This window comes from Nicotiana sylvestris, chromosome 2, assembly GCF_000393655.2.
Source record: "Nicotiana sylvestris chromosome 2, ASM39365v2, whole genome shotgun sequence".
Classification (NCBI taxonomy): Eukaryota; Viridiplantae; Streptophyta; class Magnoliopsida; order Solanales; family Solanaceae; genus Nicotiana; species Nicotiana sylvestris.
In genome coordinates this window covers 147568837-147582305 of record NC_091058.1, presented here as the reverse complement: position 1 = coordinate 147582305, position 13469 = coordinate 147568837, and the positions used below count along the sequence as shown (strand labels likewise).

The 13469-nt window shown below is 41.4% G+C and overlaps 1 protein-coding gene across 1 annotated transcript; it reads left to right on the top strand.

Moving 5' to 3' along the window:
- The first annotated feature begins 10668 nt into the window (after positions 1-10668).
- On the top strand, positions 10669-13259 carry LOC138885747 (uncharacterized). Its single transcript, XM_070166727.1, has 6 exons — positions 10669-10887; positions 11208-11345; positions 11469-11581; positions 11658-11861; positions 12624-13072; positions 13189-13259. Exons 1-6 carry the CDS (start codon positions 10669-10671, stop codon positions 13257-13259), a joined length of 1194 nt encoding a protein of 397 aa, XP_070022828.1.
- Positions 13260-13469: the final 210 nt, after the last annotated feature.

Sequence of the window (13469 nt, the reverse complement as noted above, 5' to 3'; positions counted from 1 at the left end):
ATACGTGTTTTGTATGTCGTCTTAGAGTTTTTTTTCCTTTGAAGCTACAAATAAGCCTAATATCCGTCCCTTTTAGGATTAGTAGTCCTAAATACCTCCGAAACTAATAGGATTGGGGCGGGTAATAGCATGCAATAAGTAAACGAGACCAATCCGCGCTTTAAATACCTTAACGAGGTGGGAACGGTAGATATGGATATGATGACCACACGATAATGTCATGTGTAGCCCTTCATTGAGGAGTGATTACCGGGCATTGTGTGGGGTGATCCATATTGTTAATAAACCTAGGACCCCCTTTCCCTTATTTCTTTATTTCTTTTATCATTTCAACTCCTTCTTTAAAAAATTAGCTTTCTTTGCTTTTCCAAACTTTGTTTGTTTGCATGTTATTATATGAAACCTCCTCTTATTTGGGCCTTATTTGTCTACATGTTAATTGCACCCCAAATTCACAATAATTGTCTGGCCGGGAATTACACTAGTAGATTCTAAGGGGTGCCTAACACCTTCCCCTTGGAATAATTTCAAGCCCTTACCCTAATCTCGGGTTATTTAAAATCAAACATTTTTGGTGTCCTAATGCACCCTAAACATTAGGTGGTGACTCTTCAAACGCAAACCCAATTCCCAAAAGGAATGAGTTGTCCCTCCAAATGTCATAAAACCGATTTCGCTTTAGAAAAAGGGGGTGCGACAATACACTGTTTCTAAAATAAGTAAAGGAAATAGGATAAAGGAAAGATAGGAGGTGACGCCAAGGCCTGCGGACGTCTACAGGACTACCTCGGGTCACTTGTGGGGACTAAAGACAGCACCCCTACAACGGTCCAAGCACTCTGATATCAATATCTACACACAGTGCAAGGTATAGTATCAGCACAACCGACCCCATGTGTTGGTAAGTGCCTAGCCTAACCTCGGTGAAGTAGTGACGAGGCTAGGACCAAACTACCAAATAAACCTATGTAGTTAAATCATATACAGTGGAAAAATAAAAGCAGATAATTATAGTTAAAGATGGGCGGGGGAAAACATGCTTCGGGGAAAATAGATAACAACAGAATATCAAAGGGAATATAAAGAAACCAAAATCCAATTACTAACAAGGATAAGGAAAACAAATGTAGAATTCACTTTCATTTCACATCTTGTTGCAGGCGTGCAACCCGATCACATTTCATGTATCTCATTGTAGGCATGCAACTCGCTCCCATTTCATATATCTCAATGCAGGCGTGCAACCCGCTCCCATTTCATATATCACATTGCAGGTGTGCAACCTGCTCATATTTCATATATCTTGTTGCAGGCGTGCAACCTGCTCTCATTTCATATATCTTGTTGCAGGCGTGCAACCCGCTCCCATTTCATATATCTTGTTGCAGGCGTGTAACCCACTCCCATTTCATATATTTCTGTGGCGGCGTGCCACCCGATCCCATATACAAGTCAACAACAATCACAAAAGAATCTCGGCAAGGGAATAAGAGCTATATAACAACATCCCGGCAAGGGAACGATAATATTTCAACAATATCTCGGCAAGGGAACAATAATATCAAAACAAACATCCTGACAAGGGAACAATAGTATGACAATAACATCCTGGCAAGGGAACAATAATGATAATAACATCCCGGCAAGGGAACAATAATGATAATCCTCATATGAAGCGCAATAAACCACAACGGGTCATAACAATTACACTACAAGACTCACGAGCATGATTGACACCGACGTATAGATACTTGTCACCAGGCCTATACATATACTCCACAGTTACCACGTAGCAAATAAGACATGACTCCTAATCCCTCAAGCTAAGGTTAAACCAAACACTTACCTCGATGCCACAAACACAATTCAAGCCTCAACTATCGCTTTACCTCTTGATTCCACCACCAAATCGCTCATATCTAGCCAAAAGTTACTTAATTACATTAATAAACGCTAAATGAATCAATGCCAATGCATGAAAATAAGTTTTCTAAGTTTTACCCAAAAAGTCAAAAATCGCCTCCGAGCTCACATGGTTAAAACCCGAGGTTTGAACCAAAACCCGATTACCCATTCCCCACAAACACAAATATATAATTTGTTTTGAAATCGGACCTCAAATCGAGGTCCAAATCCCCAATTTTTAAAAAAACCTAGGTTCTACCCAAAACACCCAATTCCCCCCACGAAAATCATTGATTTTGAGTTAAAATCGTGTGAAAAGATGTTAAAGATTGAAGAAAACTAGTTATAAATCACTTACAATCGATTTAGAGAAGAAGTTGCCTTTGAAAAATTGCCCTAGGGTGTTTTGGTTTTGAAAGAGTATGAAAAATGGTTGAAATGCGTCTAAGTTATGAATTTATAGGTCTCTGATGTCGCAATTGCGACCAGTGTTCGCAATTGCAAACCCTTTAGAATTCTGAGACCTTCGCATTTGTGATCCAGTCTATTTTCCGGTCTTTTTCGCATTTGTGATAGACCTCTCGCAAATGCGAAGTCGCATTTGCGATACAGGAGTCGCATTTGCGACTAAGGCAGTAACTAGGGGCATCACATTTGCGATGGAAAACATGCATTTGTGAGGGAAGGCTGGCCTGGGCTAGTTCGCATTTGTGACCCAACCCTCGCATTTGTGATCCAGGCTTCGCAAATGCAAAGCCTGCAGGCCTGCAATAAAACAACTGAAACCTGCAAATTTTCCAAGTCCAATTCTACTATGTGGCCTAACCAAAACTCATCCGAGCCCCCGGGGCTCCAAAACAAACGTGCACACCAACCTAAAAAGATCATACGGACCTGCTCGTGCATTCAAACCACCAAGATAACATCAACAAATATCAATTTAGCATCAAAATCATGAAATTTCTTAAGAACTTCAAATTTTCCAACCTTCTCAAATACGGTCCGATTCACATCGTTTCCAGTCTGTTTCTTACCAAATTTCACAGACTTATCTTAAATCACATATAAGACCTGTACCGGGCTCTGAAACCAAAATACGGGCCCGATATCAATGGTTTCAAACATAAATTCTCTTCTTTATTTCATAATTAATTCAACAAAATAATTTATTTCAAAAATTCATTTCTCGGGCTTGGGACATCGGAATTTGATTCTGGTCATATGCACAAGTCCCATATTTTCCTACGGACCCTCCAAGACTGTCAAATAACGGGTCTAGGTCCGTTTACCCAAAATGTTAACCGAAGTCAACTTAAATTCATTTTAAAGCCAAAATTCATCATTTTTCATAGATTTTCACATAATGGCTTTCCGACTACGCGCCCGAACTGTGCACGCAAATCAAGATGATACTAAAAGATGTTTTAATGCCTCGGAACTCCGAATTTATTTCTAAAACAAGTGATGACCTTTTGGGTCATCACATGATTTTAGTTATTTTGATGGTCTGAATGACCTATTTGCTTATGAAGAAGCATTGACTGAGGTTGAGGAAAGCGTAAAGGCTGCATCTTTATATGATTTTGTTGAGTTTGATCCATTGATTCCTATTGTTCATGCTTTCTATTTTTAGGATCATTCTTTAATTGGTGATGGTTGCTTATTTGAAGGTGAATTGAGTGGTAAAGTTTCAAACTTTAAGCCATTTGATTCTTTCTTGTTTAATTGTGAGATGGAATCCTTTGAGTATGATTTGGAGTTACCAATCAAAGGTTCCATTTTTGAGAAGTCGTTTGAGATTACTAATGAGATTGTTTTGGAAGCTAAACTTTTTGAAAAAGAAGAAAGTTCTTTACTTGGTGTAAACTTTCTAACTTATTCCACTCATATGTTTGATAGAGCTAATTTGTTCCACTACACTAGTGCTTTGAGTTTAAAGCAAGTTGATTACTTTCATGTGGATTGGTGTTATGAGTTTAAGAAAAAGCTTGCTAAATCTTTCTTGAATGATAATATTGATGAAGCCAAGAGGCTTGTTTTGTTTCAATATACCATTCTTATTCTTGATTTCTCATGTCGGCTTGAATTCAAGAATGGCTTGTTTATTTGCACTTGATAAAGCTACGAGAGTTAATACTTTTCTTGATTATTCTTATATTGAGGCACACTTAGTGTGTACATTGGAGGTATTTCATGATAATTCTCATATTTTGGGTAGCTTTTATGCTTTGTTTTGTCCATGGGTATCATTAGATTTTGGTTTGAATGGTAGATTTTTCTTACTTATTGGTTTGGATGCTTGAATTTACCATAAAGTTGCTAAAATATGGTTTACTTTTTAGTTTGAGGCACTTGCTTATGTCCAAGTTAAAATTTTACTAATGAATATCCCTTTCTTTTATTTAAAGGTTCAAATTCGAGGACTTTCTTTTAAGGGAGGGAAGATGATACAATCTAGATAGCCATCGAGCGTTGGAGGCTACTTTCATAACGAGACGGCTACATATATAATTTCTCCAACAATTAAAGACTATACTACATTTGGTGGCTATATTTGTAATATTTAGACCCCTAGTATAAATAGCCCTTAAGGCTCTCATTTTAGGGTTAGTTTATTTTGATATTGTGAATGAAAATTCATTGAGAGTGTTTAGGATGAATTCCTATATTGGTTAATTACTAGTTAAGGTGAACTTGCACGGGGATTATTTTCCCTTGAGGGTTGTTCCTATAGTTTTGGGTCAATTAAGTCTTAAATTTATTGGGTATTTGTTTATTTCAAATGTTATTTCAATTTCCTTAGTTGGTTCTCTACTAAATATCTATCTTTCTATCATTTTATTCATATTCTTGTTCTTTTGCTTCCGCGTTCGTATAAGAATAATTTAATCATTTTTAGATTCTGAAGATAAGTTAAATCATTTCAATTTTGCTAGAATCGTGGGATGGCCAAAAAAATTTGGGAGTAAATATATGGAAATATTTCTTATATTACCCATGGTTTAGACCTATTTTTAATTAATAAATTTAAACCATTAACATTAAAAGGGGATATGTGTCATTCATCCAAGTAGGAAGTGTAACGACCCGACCGATCGTTTTATGAATTACAGCCCAGTTTCTCCCATTTCCACTTCTTTATATGTTATTAAGCTACATTTAATCGTATCGTATTGGTTGCTTCAGGTTCGGAGTGGTCTTGGAGTGGAATAAGACACTTAGTCTCTAATTTAGGAGCTTAAGTTGGAAAAAAGTCAACCGGATGTTAACTTATGCATAAAAGGTCTCGAATGTAAATTCTGATGGTTCGGATAGCTCTGTTAGGTGATTTTTGACTTAGGAGCATGTTCAGAATGTAATTTGGGGGCTCCATCGTAGAATTAGGCTTGGATTGGCGAACTTGGAAATTTAGAGTTTCCGGTCGGCAGTTGAAATGTTGATATCAGGGTCGGAATGGAATTTCGAAAAGTGGAGTAGGTTCGTAGTATCATTTGTGGTGTTTGTGCAAAATTTCATATCATTCGGAGGTGATTTGATAGGTTTCGACATTGTTTGTGAAATTTGGAAGTTTTTAAGTTCTTAGGCTTGAATTCGAGGGTGATTTTGTGTTTTGGTGTTGTTTTGGGTGATTCGAAGGCTCAACTAAGTTAGAATGATGTTGTGGTATGTGTTGGAATATTTGGTTGAGGTCCCGAGGTCCTCGGGTGAGTTTCAGATGCTCAACGGATCATTTTTGGTCTTAAGAAGATGGCAGATTTTGCTGGTATTTTATTGCAGAAGGTTTGTTCTTCGTTTTCGTGAAGATTGTCCCGCGTTCGCGAAGAACAACTTGGTTTCGGGGAGGGGACATGCTCTTTGCGTTCACGAGTCAGGGGACGCATTCCTGTTGGTTTGGACTCCAGTGAATCGTGAACGCGTGAGATGTGTCTTTTTGCGTAAGGAAGTTGGAGCAGCTGGGACCCTAGGAATTTGCTTATCGTGTTCGCGAAGGATCTGGCAGCTGAAGCTTCGCGTTCGCGAGAAGGAGCTCACATTTGCAAAAGAGGAAAAGTGAGCAGTTGAGTTTTGTTCTACGCGAACATGAGGAGGTGGTCGCGTTCGTGATGAAGGACGCATCTGTGCAGAATGTTTAAGTTCAAAAACGAGGGTTTTAGTCCATAATTCAAAAATTTATTAGAGAGCTCGGGAGAAGGCGATTGTTTAGGGAATTTTCAGAGGAGTGATTGGGGTAAGTGTTTTTCACTCAAATTTGATTAAATTCCATGATTATGTCTTGATTTTTATCATTTAATTTGGTAATTTGGGGTGAAAATTAGGGAAGATGGAAGAAAATTTGGAGAGGATTTTAGGGATTAGGATGACATTTGACATCGGATTTTGGTGAATTTGATATGGGTAGACTCGTGAGCGAATGGATTTTCTAGTTTTGTGAATTTTATCGGATTCCGAGATGTGGGTCCAGGGGTAGGGTTTGAGCCAAATTCGGGATTTTTTGTCTAATTTCATAATTTTCGTATGGGTTTCATTCATTTAGTATATATTGATGATAATATATTGAGTTTTGTTAGATTCGGGGCATTTGGAGGCCGAATCGAGAGGCAAAGGCATCGCAGGCTAGAGTTTTGGCTTTGGTTTGTGGTAAGTAACGCTTCCAAACTTGGTACTGAGGGTTTGAAACCCCGAACTATGTGTTCTATGATTACTATTGAGGTGATGCAAATGTTAAGTGATGGGCGTGTGGGCGTGCACCGTGAGAAATGCGGCCTAGATCATTCTATGGCACCGTTTAGTGACTCTTTCTTGCTGATATCTATGTTGAGATTATGTGATTAAGTTAATGAGCTGTAAACCATGCTAATTATCATGTTATAGCTTCACACCGATATTGTTGAGACCCGAGAGGTCGTTTCTTGCTGTCATATCATTAGCTCCATTGATATTCTGTACTCAGTCCTGTTCATGCATATTATATCATGTCTCAGTATCGGTTATTATTATTTGGTACATCTTATCATTGTTTCAGCCTAGTATCATGGCATTTTGAGCCAGTGTGTGTGAGACTAGAGATTGATGACTGAGTGAGGCCTAGTGCCTGAAATTAAGTGATAGTATTGGATCGGGCTGCACGCTGTAGCGGGATATTGATTATTCCTTTGTTGGCTTGTTATAGCGCTTGGGCTGAAAGGAGCCCCTCCGGAGTCTACACACCCCTAGTGAGCGCAGTTGATATTATTGAGGGATGGATCTTCCCTGGACATCGATCTTGTCCAAAGTACTTATACCTTAATATGGATCTTCTCCACAGCTGGATTGGCATTCCTCGGTACTGAGTGACTATTGTCGGTCATGTGTATATATTCTGGGATGGATCTTCCCTGCACCGGATAGCCATATACAGTACTGAGTGGTTGAGCGCTTGAGAGTGGGAGCACATGGTGCATTTCATATATTTCTGCCATTTACTTATAGAGATTTACTGAGTTCTACACTTCATATTTTTCGGATATTTACTTTGCTTTACTGTTGAGTTGAATAATTAAACTGCCAGCATGCCTATTTTACTGTTCCATTTAACTGTGTTATAATTGTTGAGGTTTAGTTCTTCACTACCTGTCAGTCCATAGTTTGGACTTGTTACTTACTGAGTTGGTGTACTCACGTTACCCCATACACCTTATGTACAGATCTAGGTATCTCAGGCCATGGTAGAGGCTATTGACTATTCCAAATGCGAATTTTATCGGAGATATAGAGGTTGCTGCCTGACGTTCGTAGTCCCGACTTTCTCCTTCTTTATTTACCCTCTAGTGTATTTTGGATATTTTTAGACTATTTTGGGTCTAGTTATGTTTTTGGAATAGATGTAGTATTGCTCATGAATTAGTGTCACTCGAGGTCTGGCATTTTATTTTTTGCTTTTATTTTTGTTTTGACATTACATCTTTATGGAATTTTAGTTGAAAATGGTATTATTTAAGTTTTAAATGAAATGTTTAACTATTTTTTGGAAATGTGTCGGCTGGCCTAGTTTCACGATAGGCGTCATAATGACCGGGTCAGTTTTGGGGTCGTGACAAGTTGGTTTCAGAGCCTAGGTTACATAGGTCTCACAGATAATGAGTAGGTTTAGTAGAGTTTCGCGGATCGGTACAGAGATGTCTGTACTTATCTTCGGGAGGCTGCAGAACCCTTAGGAAAAACTTCACACTCTTGAATTCTTGTCGTACGAATCTGTTGATTCTGGTGCTAAACTTTTATTATTCTATTCTCTCATAGATGGTGAGGACACGTGCTACCGGTCAGGACAGACGACGACTAGTACCACTAGTTGAGGCCACTAGAGGCCGTGGTAGGGGCAAGGGTGTAGCTCGCACCCCAGCTAGGGCAGTACATGCAGATCCACCAGCCGCCCTAGTTCATGATCAGGCTCTAACAGGGGATGCTCTAGCAGGACCAGCTCATGCTCCGACTGTGCCTATTGTTATTCCGGGTCTTCAGAATACCTAGTCTTGCTCAGGCGGTCACAGTTTCTACTATAGCAACTACTTCTTAGGCTGGAGGAGGCACTCAGACTCCCGCCGCTCGTACACCTGAGCAGATTGCTTAGGGACTTCAGACACCGGAGGCACCACCAGCCCAGCCAGTTGCACCTGCTCAAGATCATGTGGTTCCAGTTATGCCTGATGACGAGCAGCGACGATTGGAGATATTTGATAGACTTCAGCCTCCGATTTTCAGCGTGATATATAGGGCGAGGATGCCCAGGGTTTCTTAGATAAGTGTTAGAAGATTCTACGTACAACGGGTATTCTTGAGACTAGTGGGGTCTCATGCTACTTTTCAGTTTTCTAGAGTTGCCTTCACTTTGTGGGAGGCTTATGAGAGGCGTATGCCTGTTGGTGCAACGCCCCTTACCTGGCATCAGTTCTCCATTCTCTTCCTAGAGAAGTATGTATCACATTCCTGTAGAGAAGAGCTGTGAAGGAAGTTCGAGCAGCTGCATCAAGGGGATATAACCGTGACGCAATAAGAGATGAGATTCTCTGAGTTGGCCCTCATGCTATCTGGCTAGTTCCCACGGATAGGCAGAGGATTAGGATGTTCACTGATGGCCTCACTTATCAGCTACAAATTTTTCTTACCAGAGAGAGAGAGAGTATCTGGTGCTTATTTTAAGGAGGTAGTTGACATTGCTAGAGAGATAGAGTTAGTTCGCCACCAGGAGCGAGATAAAAGGGAAGCCAAGAGGCCTCGAGAATATGGTAGTTTTGGTGGTGTTCCATCGGGAGGTCAGTTTCAGCACGGCAGAGGCCATCCATTCAGACATGCTCAGCCAGCCTGTTCGGGTCACCATGGTGGATCATCTGTACATGGTTCTCACAGTTCACATCAGGGTCACTCATCTCTCAATGCCCTTCTAGCTCAGAGTTCGACTCATGCACCATCAGTTTAGGGCTCATCTATGCCTGGTTCTTCTAGTGGGTATCCCGATGCTTGGGGCTCCTTTTAGTCCCTACCGCCATTTGCTGGGAGAGGTTGCTTCGAGTGTGGAGATTTGGGTCATATCAAGAGGTTCTGTCCCTGTCTTACGGGAGGTTTATCCCAGCAGAGGAGTCAACCTTCAGAGTCCTCACCAGTTACTTCCCAACACGCCCTTCCAGCTCGGGGTGGTTGTCAATCAGCTATGGGTCGTGCTAGAGAGGAAGGTCGATCAGGTGGTGGTAAGGGCGTTTCTATGCACTCCTAGCCAGGCCAGATATTATTGTTTCAGATGTTGTGATTACATGTATTGTTTCTGTATGCCACAGAGATGCCTCTGTATTTTTTGACCTTGGTTCCACTTTTTCATATGTGTCATCATATTTTGCTCATTATTTGGATATGCCATGCGAGTATCTTATTTTATATGTTCGTGTATCTACTTCAGGGGGCAATACTATTATTGTGGACCACATATATCGGTCGTGTGTGGTGACTATAGTGGGTTTGGATACCCGAGTGGATCTCTTATTGCTTAGTATGGTTGATTTTGATGTGATATTGGGCATGGATTGGTTATCTCCATGTCGTGCTATTGTGGACTGTCATGCTAAGACAATGACATTGGCTATGCCGGGGGTGTCAGGGATTGAGTGGCGAGGTTTGACGGATTATGTTCCCAGTAGAGTGATTTCATTTTTGAAGGCCCAGCAGATGGTTAGGAAGGGTTGTCTTTCTTATTTGGCCTCCGTGTGGGTTAGTATAGAGACTCCTACCATTGATTCAGTTGCGGTAGTGAGGGATTTTACGGATATGTTTCCTACAAACCTGTCGGGCATGCCACCGGACAGGGATATTGACTTTGGTATTGATTTGGTGTCGGGCACTCAGCCCATTTCTATTCCACCGTATCGTATGGCACCGGTGGAGTTGAAGGAGCAGCTTCAGGAACTCTTCGATAAAAGGGTTTATTCGGCCTAGTGTGTCGCCTTGGGGTGCACCCATTCTATTTGTGAAGAAGAAGGATGGCACGATGAGGATGTCCATTGATTACATGCAGTTGAACAAAGTCACAATCAAGAAAAAGTATCCTTTGCCTCGTATTGATAATTTATTTGACCAGCTTCAGGGAGCGAGAGTGTTCTCCAAGATTGATCTCCATTTAGGGTATCACTAGTTGAAGATCAGGGACTCGAACATTCTTAAGACAACTTTTAGGAACCGATACAGTCATTATGAGTTCCTTGTGATGTCATTTGGGCTAACCATACCCCAGCAACGTTTATGCATCTGATGAACAGCGTGTTTCGGCCTTATCTCAACTCGTTTGTTATTGTATTCATTAAAGATATTCTGGTATACTCGCGTAGTCAGGAGGAGCACGTTGAGCATTTGCGAGGTGTATTGCAGCTGTTGAGGGATGAGAAGCTTTGTGCGAAGTTCTCCAAGTTTGAGTTTTGGCTCAGTTCAGTGGCATTCTTGGGCACGTACTGTCCAGTGAGGGTATTCAGGTCGATCCAAAGAAGATAGAGGTGGTCCAGAGTTGGCCCAGACCGTCCTCAGCCACAGAGATTCGCAGATTTCTTGGTTTGGCGGGTTATTACCGTCAGTTCGTTTAGGGATTTTCATCTATAGCATCACCATTGACCAAATTGACCCAAAAGGGTGCTCCTTTCAGGTGGTCAGACGAGTGTGAGGCGAGCTTTCAAAAGCTCAAGACCGCCTTGACCACAACTCCAGTGGTAGTGTTGTCTTCAACTTCAAGTTCATATACAGTATATTGTGATGCTTCTAGAGTTGGTATCGGGTGAGTGTTGATGTAGGAAGGTAGATTGATTACTTATTCTTCTCGTAAGTTGAAGCCCCATGAGAAGAACTATTCTGTTCATGATTTGGAGTTGGCTACCACTGTTCAGGCATTGAAGATTTGGAGGCATTATCTCTATGGTGTGTCTTTTGAGGTGTTTACTGATCATCGTAGCCTCCAACACTTGTTCAAGTAGAAGGATATCAATTTGAGGTAGCGGGGGTGGTTGGAGTTGCTAAAGGACTATGATATTACTATCTTGTACCATTCGGGAAAGGCTAATGTAGTGGTTGATGCTTTGAGTAGGAAGGCGGTGAGTATGGGCAGTTTGGCTTATATTCCTGTTGGGAGGAGGCCCCTTGCAGTTGATGTTCAGGATTTGGCCAATCAGTGTGTTAGATATTTCAGAGCCCAGTCGGATCTTAGCTTGTGTGGTTTCTCGGTCTTCCTTATTTGATCGTATCAGAGAGCGCCAGTATGATGATCCTCATTTGCTTGTTCTCAAGGACAGAGTTAAGCACGGCGATGCCAGAGATGTGACTATTGGTGATGATGGATTATTGAGGATGCAGGGCCAAATATATGTGGCCAATGAGGATGGGATTTGGGAGTTGATTCTGGAGGAGGCCCATAGCTCACGTTATTCCATCCATCCGGGTGTTGTGAAAATGTATCATGATTTGAGACAACACTACTAGTGGAGGAGAATGAAGAAAGACATAGTGTGATTTGTAGCTTGGTGCCTAAATTGTCAGAAGGTGAAATATGAGCATCATAGACCGGGTGCCTCGCTTTAGCAGATGGATATTCCATAGTGGAAGTGGGAACGGATTACCATGAGTTTCGTAGTTGGACTCCCACAGACTTTGAGAAAGTTCGATACTATTTGGGTGATTGTGGATCGACTGACCAAGTCCGCGCATTCCATCCCTGTGTGTACTACCTATTTTTCAGAGCGGTTAGCTGAGATTTATATCCGAGAGATTGTTCACCTGCATGGTGTCCCAATTTCTATCATTTTAGATAGAGGTAGTAAGTTAACATCGCAGTTTTGGAGAGCCTTACAATGAGAGTTGTGTACTCAGGTTGAGTTGAGCACAACTTTTCACCCTTAGACGGACGGGCAGTCCGAGTGCACTATTCAGATATTGGAAGACATGTTGCGCGCTTGTGTCATTGATTTTAGGGGTTCATGGGACCAGTTTCTACCACTCGCAGAGTTTGCTTACAACAACAGTTATCAGTCGAGTATTCAGATGGCTCCATATGAGGCTTTATATGGGAGACGGTGTAGATCTACAGTAGGTTGGTTTGAGCCGGGCGAGGCTAGGCTTTTGGGTACAGACTTGGTACATGATGCCTTGGACAAAGTGAAAGTGATTTAGGAGCGGCTTCGTATGGTGCAGTCAAGACAAAAGAGTTATACTGACAGGAAGGTTCGAGATGTGTCTTATATGGTTGGGGAGAAGGTTCTACTGAAGGTTTCACCCATGAAGGATGTTATGAGATTTGGGAAGAAGGTCAAATTGAGCCCTTGGTTTATTGGGTCTTTTGAGGTGCTTCGGAGGATTGGGGAGGTGCCTTATGAGCTTGCCTTGACACCTAGCTTGTCGAGTGTGCATCCGGCATTTCATGTTTCTATGCTCCATAAGTATATTGGCGACCCGTCTCATGTTTTGGATTTCAACACGGTTCAGTTAGACGGTGATTTGACTTATGATGTGGAGCCGATGGTTATTTTGCAGCGGCAGGTCCGAAAGTTGAGATCAAAGGATATAGCAGCAGTGAAAGTGCAGTGTAGAGGCCGACCCGTGGAGGAGGCAGCTTGGGAGACTAAGCGCGAGATGCGGAGCAGATATCCACATCTATTTGAGGCTTCAGGTATGTTTCTTGACTCGTTTTGAGGATGAACGTTTGTTTAAGAGGGGGAGGATGTAATGACCCCACCAGTCATTTTATGAATTACAACCCTGTTTCACCCATTTCTGCTTCTTTAGGTGTTGTTCAGCTATATTTCATCGTATTGTATTGGTCGGTCCAGGTTCAGAGTGGTCTTGAAGTGGAATGACACACTTAATCTCTAATTTAGGAGCTTAAGTTGGAAAAGTCAATCTGATGTTGACTTATTCGTAGAAGATCTCGGATTTGAATTCTAATGGTTCAGATAGCTCCCTTAGGTGATTTTGGACTTAGGAGCATTTTCGGAATGTAATTTGGGGGTTCGTGGTAGAATTAGGCTTGGATTGGTAAAATTGAAAATTTGTTGTTTCCGATCGGC